Raw genomic sequence first — 12,234 nt, 5'->3', positions numbered from 1 at the left:
GCAACCGCTCACGTAAAAACGTTATCACGCCCATGCTGCACGCGGATTTTCAAAATTGCAATCTAAAATTGGAAGAACACTGCTAAAACATCTCGCAGTCAGACAGCTGTTTACTGACTATAAATTGATATCCAAAGTAGCGAATTCGTCGAACTGATTCTGTAAACGCGCTAAAACAGAAATGATAAAGTTTGACTAAAAATCTTCTGCAAAAGCAGCCACTTTGTTGAAATACGTAATTACTATATTTGTAACGAGGCTGCAAAAGCATCGCACAAACAGGAGTGATGTAAATCTACTACAAAAACCTCGACTACTCATTGCGCTGCAAAAGAAGCTGATAAACAGGAAAGAGTAACTACTGCTTAAAAGCTGTAAATGCCATTCAAAAGCAGCGACTATGTCGGAATTATATCTTTATAGACAAAATTAATTTATTTTTAAACTGATGCAATTATACAAACAACTAACCGGAAAAATGTATCCCTGAAATGTTAATACCGTAATTTTCTTATATTAAAATAAAAAGTCATTTAAAATCGCCATAAATTGGTACCTAAACATTGTTAATACTGACATATTCTACCACCTAAGTTGCAATTAGACTGAAAATTATCTATAAGCCAGCTGCAGTGCTGCGCTAAGCTGTTCGTAGTTATACTGCATTAGTTCTGGAAAATGCAATTATATTTTACTTTCTATTGTTCGTTACAATTACAGTTCTTACTGCTGTAATATAGCTGATATTGACCCCGATTCTGCCATTACAGCCTAATTTCATCGGACGAACCTTTAGGCTGAACGTTTTACGGAAAGGGGGAGACAATTTCCGAATTTTCCCCTTCCGACGGCAGCAGGCGCTTAAGCGTTTAACCAATGAAAAATGTACACAAGAAAATGCACGACTTTTGACGGGTTGCGTTTTCCTTGTGTGGGGTGCTGTGGTTGTTGCTCCTAAGTGGCTCCGAATGAAACCAGAAATCATTTGTTGGTGGATGCATTAAGAGTAAAGACCCGTTCTCAAGTTCCAGTGTTTTGCAGTTGTTGATGGAGGACCTCGTTTGGTTGAACCTTTGTCGTACGAAATCTTTATGGCTATTTTTGAAACGAGTTTGCTTAGTTCTTTAAGTACTGGTGGCCACGGTTTGGCAGGAAATGTGTTATCGGAATAACTATATTTCAACCCATCATTTCCGAACGCCACTTGTTGACGTGGGATATCGCGCCATTGTCCGTTGATTTTTACCCGCGACATTCGCCCATTCGTGAATAGTTAGAACGGGGGGGGGGGGGGGGGGGGCAGGGCGAACGGCGCAGTCCACGGAATTTAAAATAAATAACATTTTTTTAATTTTTCTTTTACGCACATCGTGTACCCTACTAAAATAGTTTCTTTTTCTAGAAAATCAAATAGTTCTTGTGCAAATTTTTTGTCCAAGATATTGTAGTACGACAATTCAACATTTTCGCCAACAATTGAATTGGGGTTGAAGCTGACATGAAATTCTTTATAAGGGCTATTAAATCTATATCTTTGAATTAAATTAAACTCAGATTTGAAGATATAATTTATGGAACTGCATTATATTTAAGTCAATGGTTTGAGCCACAAAATAACTTTTCATATTAAATTACAGATTCAAACTAGACCTAGGTAAAAGAGTCGATCTGATTGCAGAGTTGAAAATTGAGTAAATAATCTAATTGAAATTGCCATTATACTTCTTCAAATAAAAATAAATACAAATCGAAAACAGGGTTGGAAATAATCCTGTTTAAAAAAAAAAACAAATAACCGTTTTTTTGTTTTAAGCAGGTTTAATTAGTTGAAACTTTTTATAAAAAAAACGCTGGTTTATATTACTATTTAACTATTTTTCCGCTTGTGTTAACAGTCCTTAATGTGAGTTAAAAAAATTAAAGTACCAAAATTATATGCCCAGATTAAAAAATACCTTTTGTATTTTCTGGGACTACTTAAAAGGCTTACATCTTTGACTCTCTGTAACATCTCCGTTAAAGACTTTAAACAAAAACAAGTTTAGAAACTTTATCTGTGCCTAGTCGATAACCAACTATAGAACCGCTATATCGCTTTAAAATGTGTAGTTTTCAGTTTTGAATATTACAAAAGTTTGAGTTTCGATTATGTACAAATATTTTGGGCAAGATGACGTTTTGGTTTTAGTTTCGTAGTGGTTTGGTAAGAAAATGTACAAATTATTGGGAAAATTTTGAGTAAATCGAAGCAAAGTTTAAAAAACCGTAGATTAAAAAAAAACATTTGGTTCAAACCAGCCAGCCCTGATTGAAAATATATCGTATTTATTGAGATAAAAAAATTGGTCACCAAATATGAGGTTTAAAATAATACTAACCATGACTCAACTGGGAAAGGACTGTAAAAGAACTTCTTGTAAAACTCTTTTTTCGTATCATGCACAAGAACGCAAGCAATTCCTTCAGTGTCAAATTGTGGTCTACCAGCACGTCCTACCATTTGAAGAACATCTATTTAAAGGTAAAATAAGAATTGGCTTTTTTATTACAACACAAAAATTCGAAAGAGAGCAAAGCTTCCTAGCTGTACATTCCAGTGGAGCTTTTAGTCCAGTAATTTAAGAGTTTCACTTTGAAACAATTGTTAGCAGGCTGAATTTTTGCAGGCACCTTCAATTAGTTATAACATAAGTCTATAATATTATTCTATAAGTTAGTCACTTTCGGGAATATTTTACAGAGACCTAGTAATCTTCCCCTAGCGAGGCACTGTCAAAGGTTAAGTGTGACGCGTTAGCAAGGGGCAACGAAACGCGTAATGCAGTGTCTTGTGAATAGCTCTCAGTAAAACTTTTGCATGTTAAGAATAGGAAGTGTCACTACTATACACTTATGTTTATAATATATAGTGTCAAAAATCCTTATTTGGTTGTGAGCACAATCTTTTATGGCAGGAAATAGGCGCACAAAAATGGTATTTAGCTAATATCTCAGTTTGTATTAGATTTACGGCCGTAGAAACAATTACGAAAATTAGGAACCGTCTATTTTCTACAAAATCGTTTCTAAGGAATATTTCGGAATGTTTCCAATTGTCTGATTTATTTGTGGGTTCAGGAGGAAAGGGGAAAAGGTACTTCGCGCGGCCCGACTTTCTCCCCCCCCCCCTACGTGGGAGAGGAAAATAAACTAAAACATAAGATTTCTTTAACGCACCCGCGTCATTCGAGAACAACTTTCTCATCGATTAAGACAATATTGTTTAACTTGAGAAAAATATTAAAAAGCCAAAGTTTTTGTTTTAATTGTGCAGAAAATTAAATAAACAAAAATAAAAGAATATCAATACGAATAGTACCTTTCCTCCTGAACCCACAAATAAATAAGACAATTGGCAACATTTTACACTCTCTCTCTCCTCGCGCACCGCTGCCTCGTCTGGCTCAGCGCGTTTGCCCCTGTGAGTATACCGTATCACACCAACACACAGTGGACGCTAGCATTGCGGTGAAGCCAAGGGCTAGTCCAAGGGACCGCGCAGCACCCGGTACATGGACTTTAATTGAAGTTACATTGCGGATTAATCCCTCAATACTAGCTTCTATCGGAGTATTCAATCCACGCTTAACCATCACAATAGCTTCATTATGAAGCGTTTTATTACAGAAAAAACCATAGCTAGCCGAGTTAAACACGGCTACATGGATAAAAACGCGACATAAATTCGAGCGAATGCGAAGGAGTGCGGCGCCACGTTTTTAGCCAAGAAAGACACCAAATTGTAAAACGCGTTTCGGGTACAACGTTCAAACTGCGATACCGCCAAAACGATTGGGATTGGAACTAGTAGGGGCTTACCTTAGATATAATAAACGTGCGATTAATTAACCAAATCATACAAGGTTAAATAGGGAATGTAATTGATATGGTGTACAGAAGTTATTGTACTAAAGAAATGCCTTAGCAATTTTCCTTAAGTTCAATTGCTTAACAAGTCAAATATTTATTGTGATATTGTACCACACAAATAAAAAAAGTTGTTTAATACATGAAAGCAGATTGGTCTTAAGATTCGTACGGATACCAAGCTAATAAAAACTTTTTTCACTAGCTTGGAATGTAACTGAAAACAGTGAATCACGAACTTTTGTGATTTTACATGAAATATTTAAATTTATAATGTATATGATAAAAAAGCATTTACCTGTCACAGGGAAGTCCACATACCTCTTGGTTTTGCCATCGAAATATTCAGTACCTTTTACAATAACTAAATGAGCTGGAAGATTAACACCCCATGCTAAAGTTGATGTAGCAACAAGAACCTATATTTAAAATAACTATTTTAGTATATTGCTATATTAATTTAAGGCGATTTAAGCAACTTTCTTTCTGTCAACTTCGACAGGTAAAATGTTCAGAATAATTAATCGACAAGGAAATTGTTAAACGTAGTTTCAGGCATTGATTTGGTGTGAACAGTCTGCACAATAAAGCTACGTCTAAACTCTTACACATTCTTCTACGCGTTTTCTAACGTGGCCATAATCTGTCTAATATATTATTATTAAAGATATGATATGGGGTTTTTAAAAGGTTTTTATGTGGTTTTAAAAAGGTTTTTGTTACGTGGTTATACAAATGTTTATTTGTTAGCATGAAAATGACCCTTCTAACATAAGAGTTTATAGTTTAAAATCCTCCTTAAAATTGACTTTTACTTTCACATTTAAAACCAAACATTATAAGGTTAATAAGGAATTAATTTTTATATTAACTGTCTTACAATATTTCGCATTCCCTAACCTTTGTTCAAATTACTAACTGCCCCTTACATAGTGTAACCATAACTGGCTAATTCTTTCATAATTCTATTTGGCCTCATGGTGTTTTTCCATTGGGTACTTTGGTTTCAGATTCTTTGTTGTTGGAGTTCTGATCAATCGTTTCTGGCAGCGAGATAAGTTGATGTAATGGAGTAGCTCTGTACTCTAATAAAATATCATTTGGATCTACACTAGCGGCTTTTGCTTTACCTAATAGGTTTTTTAGAGTTTGGATGTGTCTTTTTGCCATGCCATTAGATTGTGAAAAGTTGGGACTGGACGTTATATGAGCTCTCCCCATTGTCGTAGAAAGTTAAAAAATTCATGCAAATTAAATGGCGGCCCATTATCCGGTCATTATCCATTATTAATCTCTGTGGACAACCATGCCTGGAAAACTGAGGCTTTAGTGCTCTTATTACTAATGTAGTATTTCCACATATTTTGAATAATAATCCACACAATATTTTCTTGCTTTTGATGGAAAATAAGTCCCATCCCCACTGTCTCCCAGGGTCTTTCGTGAACATGATGTGGTAATATTGTGACTCTTCATTCTGTCACTTGAACGACATATCTCAAGTCTTTATATTATGCAATAGATGGGATGTAAATTCTAGCCAAAATACATGTAGTTTGGTGTGTTCCGTGTAATTGGCCCATAATGTCTTTTCACTTGCTCTTAGGGATTATCAGTCTAGTCCTTCATCCTTATGGATTATCCTCCTTATAGGGCCACAATTTTCGCATATCATTATCCATATTCGTGGAGTGTGGGGGCCATCCTTGAGCACAGTAGTAATGTTGGATAGGGTTTTCATGATAACGCATCCGCAATGTACATTTTTGAATCAAAGTTATTTGAAATCGACTAAGGCGTATAACCAATCGCTGTGAATATTGTAAATGCGTTTCGTTTAAAGACGTTGATAAGTAATGGATTGGATGTCCATCTTGTAGAAGTACTGACGCAGTGGAAACTGACAAGAGTCGTCCCAATTCACAAGAAAGGAGATTATTCAGATGTGGGGAACTATCGTCAAATATTCATTCCTGTATGTCTGTCAAAACCAGTTGAATATGTATCGTGTACTCAGTTAACTGAACACTTAAATATATACAATATCTTAAATCCTTTACAATCTGGATTTTGAGCGGGACACTCGACCGTTACTGGTATTATGTACCTTCTTGAAACTATTGTATCCCGTTTAAATAGTGGACAATTTATCGGAATACTTTTCGTTGACTTAAGTAAGGCATTCGACTCAGTGGAGCATGGTCTCCTGGTCTCAATGTTACAAAAGAATGGTTTATCACATAACAGTATACAATGGTTTAAATAATATCTTCAAGAAAGACAACAATTTGTCACCATTGGAGAAGCCAAATCCACGGCCAGATATGTAAGAACTGGTGTACCCCAAGGTTGAATCCTAAGCCCAACACTCTATAATGTATACACCAGCGATATTCATAAACAATTATACGATAGTATTTCCAATGAATACGCAGATGATGATGAACTATTAATGTCGAATTATAACGTAAATGCTCTGTTAGACGTAATGAGTCAAGAAGCCATAAACTTAAAGAAAATATTAAAATCTAAAAAACGAACTATGAATGAAGATAAAACAGTGTATATGCTATTTCATCCAAGAAGACAACCAATTTCAAATGAAACTAGCTCAACCATAAAGAATACATCAATAAAAAGTGTTATAAGCTTTAAATACCTTGGGGTGAACATATAGAAACTCTAATTTCAAAATCAAAGCAACGGCTGGACATTCTTAGACCTTTATATAGAACCCTGCGGACAAAAGCCATCGATATTTAAAATTCGCTAATTTTGCCACTCTTTAACTATGGAGATATTTTTTACAACTCTGCAAATTTAATGCTTTTAAATAATCTCCAAATTGCTCACAATAATGGCTCAAGATTTGTCGCTAAAACGGATATGTTTGCCTCTGCGACAAATACTCGCCAAGAATTAAATTGGTTGACTCTGAACCAACACTATATTGTCAACCTTTGTGTTATTACTAATTTTTTTTTATTAACAGAGACACGCATGGATTTTTCAAAAATATTATTTAAAAAATCCATGCGTGTCTCTGTTAATAATAAAAAATTTAAGTTAAACAATTTCCATGGATAGATTAAAATCTTTTAATATTTGGGTTATGATGTATAAAATCTTTAACTCAGCTTGTCCTACTTATTTGAAAGAACTTTTCAGAAAGCCAAGAGACATTCACACCAAATCAACAAGAGCTAGTGCTCTTAACTTCTTTGTTGAAGATCTACTGGAGCACAAAATGTGCCAACTGCTACTAATTATAAAAAATAGTTTTAATTTATTGTTACGGGCCGCCTTGTAAATCAGTCATGTACTGAAGGTGAAACCCAATAAAAGAATTTTCATTATTATTATTATTACTCCTCCTGGGCCTACTTGGCTAGCATTGGCTGCTACGATATTTAGTTTCATTGGGTTCAAGAGTTGAAAAGATTTCGTAGCTGTACTGTTTTTTTCCGCATGATGTGGGATAAATTTACTTAGATAATTTACTACACCCAAGAAACCTTGAGGTTCTTTCTTCATTGTAGGTGCTGATATCAACAAAGCATTATGGTGAGGCATATCTTTCTGGTCTATAAGTAGATCATCTGTGGGTATATGAAGTTTATTGATTCCTTCAAAACTTTCTTGAATATATCTTTGAAATATTTCCGATGCGTTTGCTATTCCATATGATAATCGTAAAAAACGAAGCTTGCCATATGGTGTGGAAAATTTACACAATTGTAGGCTATACTCAGTCAGGTTGATTTGCCAAAATGCTCACGTAACATTTCAAGAGAATGCTGGTTGTAGGGGTTTTGTCTACACATATTTTATTATTATAAAATACACTTTTGAATTTCTAATAGTCTATCTTGATGTGCTCAGTTGATAGCATCGGTCTAAAATGACCCACCCCCCCCATGCGCATGGAAGCTTCTTAAATTCCAGAGATTTTCCCGTCAAAATCAAGAACACAGTGCAATCCCGTGAACGGAGTTCAACCTACGATAACAAAACCCCTGCTTTCCATAGTGGCCAAGGCACACGCCTCATTACAACATCTATGTCTGTAAATATCTTGGTTCCATGTAAGTCGCTGAATATTTCTTGACCTTTTGTAGAGTAAAATGTTCCCTTGTTAAAGCTTTATTGAGTGTGCGGGGATCTAGACATTGAAACGTTGAATTTATTTGAACATTATGGTTTTATTGTTGCGGACTTTTATACATAAGAGATTTATTCAAGTTTTATTGAATGAACGGCCGAGAGTTCTTGCTGCTTACAAGACCATCTCGACATGGTGTTAACCTTGGTCGATTGGATAGTTGATGATAAATTGTGGCTGGTATTACATTGACTTGTGAGCCAGTGGCTATTTAGAAGGTGACTTTTAAGTACAATGGAATCTTCCATTCTCATAATTATCGCACCTAGTCGCATATATGGTGAGGTAGTTGATGGTAAATGGATCCATCTCAAAGTAAGGATCAAAATCAGGTAGTGAATGTGAGTGACGTAATTGGACCATGTAATCTTGGTATTGGTGGGTCTGTTGCTCATTATGTAAAGTATCCAGTACGAGTCTGCCAACGTCCATGAGGATATTCATCATTTGTACCATGAGCGTTACCTTCATACATCATATACGTTAGTTGGAATTGGTGCGGAAAATGGTGTTGCCCATGACATTTATTACATGTGATATGCATGAGTTGTTAAATATCTGTGGCGTGCAGCATTGTAAATGTCACTATTATCGCTCTCCTCTTGTCAGCTTGTCGTGGGGGCCATGGACGCTGATATTTTTGCCACGTATGTGTGGGAGGTACGGAGTGGGCCCTCCAGCGGAAGCCCTGGTGAAAGGAGGGACGTCGATAATGTTGTTGTCCTAATACTATCCTTCACAATGCATCAACAGACAGTACTGCTTCCTCCGATGGTGGAACTGGAGAAAGAGGTTGATTAACAGTGCTTTTATTGATTGTGGATGTCATCACTATGGCGTGTCCTATACTTTCATCTGCTCTGAATAAGTCAGATTTTAGTTTCAAGAAGCTTTTTCCGTAGTTCAGGTTAGTGAATCCTTAAGGTGTCCAAATTTGCATTGTTTGGCCTTGGTTTTTAAATCATTGGCAAAGGCATCAAAGCTTTGGTAAGGGTTTTGTCTGGTCGTCATGAATCGATATCAACTTCTTAAAAAGGCACAAAATAGTTAGCAAAGAATTCGGGTGAAGTGAACTACACTTCAGCGGTCTCATTGAATTTCATATTAATTTTGGTGGCGCCTGATAGACCTTGTGACGTAGATGCCGAGGGTAATTTTTATTTTGGCCGCAAATGATTATTTAATTTTTTAATTTAATTTTTATTAATTTTAAAAATTTATCATTTTCATTGAATTTCATATTAATTTTGGTTGCGCCTGATAGACCTTGTCACGTAGATACCGATGTTATTTTGGCCGCAAATGATTATTTAATTTTTTAATGTAATTTTAAAACAAATCACATTTTTGGGCATTTTCACGTGTTTCGTTGTACTTATTTCCGTCGTGTGTTCGCCGACACCACAGTTTCGGTGTCCTAATAATTTCCACGTGATATTCCCGATATTCCCGTACTTAATAAAATCAATTACAGTTTTTGTTCATTTTCTAGGTGTTTTGTATTTTTGGGCCACAAAGTGATATTCCCGTACTTTATAAAATCAATTACAGGTTTTGTTCATTTTCTAGGTGTTTTGTATTTTTGGGCCACAAACGCTTATATCAGGTTGATATTAAAAGTATATACTTGATGCGTAAGGCTTGGTACTGTCCTCTAGGTCGCGTTATAGATGGCCCATCGCATTTTTAGTATGGGGTTGGGGAGGCGCCGCGCGCCCCCAGCGCTTGAGCGAAGTGAGTGCGCGGCGCCAATACGCGGTATCTCAAAGTGCGTCAGGCGCCAATACGGGGAGTTACTATTCAAGTTGATACGATTTCACTAATTACGATGCCACTAGGTACGATTACAGAAGAGCCACCGTCAATGCTCGGAATGGGGCTGGGGCGCATCTGAAAAGTTGTGTCGACGGATACACGACGAAACTATTTTTTCAAAAAACGTTACTAATCCCCTAAAATGACTATTTTTTTAAATTAAGTTAATGAAAAAAATTATCATTTGCAGCCCAAAAAATAACTACGTAATCTACGCGTCAAGCGCTACATTCTCCGCCACAAAAAAACAGTAATCCCTAAAATTACTTCTTTTTAAAATTAAGTTAATTAAAAAATAATCATTTTAGGGCCCAAAAAATAACTACGTAGTCTACGCGTCAAGCGCTACATTCTCCGCAAAAAAAACAGTAATCCCCTAAAATTACTACTTTTTTAAAATTAAGTTAATTAAAAAAAATCATTTGGGGGCCCAAAAAAATAGTTTCGTAATCTACGCGTCAAGTGCTACATTCTCCGCCAAAAAATAACAAAAAACATTAATTCCCTAAAATTACTACTTTTTTAAAATTAAGTTAATTAAAAAAATTATCATTTGCGGCCCTAAAAAATAGTTTCGTAATCTACGCGTCAAGTGCTACATTCTTCGCCAAAAAAAACAAAATTACATGAGGCCGCTGTAGTTCAATTTGGCCAAGAATTCATGTACTTTAGCTAGTGCACACACTTCCTCTTCTGCTTGAATTATCTCAATCCCACTTCTGATACCATGTTACCATACGATAAGATATGTAAGTTATAATAAAACAATCATCTAATTACCATGTTAATCGTCGTTCCCCCCTCTGGCGGTAGCTCTCGTCATAACCGCGATCATGTGATTTCAATCCTTGGGTAAATAATATTAGTTCCTACCTGGATATATCACTCTAGCGTTCTAGTGTTTGTTACGGGTTCTGTCTTGTGTTACGGGTGTTTCGGAAATTCTCCGTTCACTTCGCCAAAGCGTCGCTGCTGTCGCAAAAGCCATTTGCTTGTCAGGTTTTTCTCCAAGTGATATATCCAGGTAGGAACTACTATTCAGACCAATAGTGGATTTTAAGTTGTACCAAAATATTAACTTACTTGAATTTTCTGGTTTGTAAACAATTCTTCCACAGTTTTCCGGTCTCTCTCATGCAAACCAGCATGATGTAAGCCAATTCCGAAAGCTAACGTAAGTTTAAGATTTTGATCTCTACATTCATGAAGAATTGAGTTCATCTGTATTGCAAATAAATATTTTAATTATAATACAAAGTTGGCACTTTTTGATTTTTTGGGTAAATATCAACACACCAGCGCATGTCCGATTATTCTTATTTATTTATTTTTGGATACTCTAGATGGTACTGAACATTTCTGTGATAAAATTATTTTGCGGAAATAAAAATTCACGGAGATATTAATTAAAGGGAATATAACCTCAGGTATTTGGTGTGGAACACCAACGTTTGCAGCTCTGGCCGCTCTTGCCTTTGTATTCAAAAATGTTTGGCGCCACTGTACAGAGAATTTTGAAAAATTGAAGGGGTCTTCCATAAAGATTGCTTTGCAGGTTATATTCCCTTTAACGTTTTCTAGCGTTACTTTTGCGATTGTGGTGTAGTAGGATACACGAAATTTCCCGTTTCTGGAATATTGGGTTTAGACAAAGTATATCGTATTTTTCTTGGTAATATGTCCTCTGAGCTAAACGGCCCATCGTGATAGCAAGAATGGGGTTGCAGTGGCGCCGTCAGGGCCCAACACTTTGTTTATGATTATATTTTGGTATTGTGTGAATTCAGAAGGCCGTGTCCCTGGTCACATTCCTTGACCCGAGGAGGAAACGTTTTATCCTGGGGTATTTGGCCGCAGTAATGTTCCGCAATCGCGCGAATTGTCTAGGGGGAATTTTATTTGCCATTTTTGAAGGCAGCAGCTACCTTGCACTCGCCTGCTCTTTGACCATGTAACTAACATTTAACTTCCGTCCTAATTCACCTACAACTATGAAGCGGGCCGAATAATCCAAAATAGCGGACATGCGTTGATATTAAGCCGATTTTTTTTATAAAATCATATCAATCGATTTTTTTGATATTATGGATTTTAATACAATTAATGGCTTTTTATAATTAACTGACATTTTTCTTTTATAAGTTAGCTAATCTCGAATAAAATTAAATCTTAATTGAATTTAATTAGTATTTAATATATCAGTTTGCTCAGATTTTCTATGTATTTAAAAATTTTAAGAACCATTTTCTATTCCTCCATTGAAATTGTGTTATTATATCAATGATTGTTTTTTTCAAAAAACACTTAGATTTAAAGCAGCCAACCCTGAATAATAAATTAAAAGAAGCAAA

At 35.8% G+C, this 12,234-nt stretch overlaps 1 protein-coding gene across 1 annotated transcript in view; it reads right to left on the bottom strand.

The window, feature by feature from the left end:
* The window catches only part of LOC149933347 (activating signal cointegrator 1 complex subunit 3-like), a 125,711-nt gene that overhangs the window by 11,626 nt on the left and 101,851 nt on the right, over positions 1-12,234 (bottom strand). The window contains exons 25-27 of the mRNA XM_090156298.1: positions 10,967-11,104; positions 4,205-4,325; positions 2,379-2,511 (exon numbers count right to left, since the gene is read on the bottom strand). Of these exons, the coding sequence (XP_090012424.1) occupies positions 2,379-2,511; positions 4,205-4,325; positions 10,967-11,104 (392 nt within the window). The remainder of the gene's footprint in view (positions 1-2,378; positions 2,512-4,204; positions 4,326-10,966; positions 11,105-12,234) is intronic.

The sequence above is a fragment of the Leiobunum rupestre genome, chromosome 8 (genome assembly GCF_980474605.1).
Source record: "Leiobunum rupestre chromosome 8, qqLeiRupe1.1.hap1, whole genome shotgun sequence".
In the NCBI taxonomy this organism is placed as follows: Eukaryota; Metazoa; Arthropoda; class Arachnida; order Opiliones; family Sclerosomatidae; genus Leiobunum; species Leiobunum rupestre.
The sequence above is the reverse complement of the archived record's forward strand: the minus strand, read 5'-3'. Positions and strand labels throughout refer to the sequence as shown.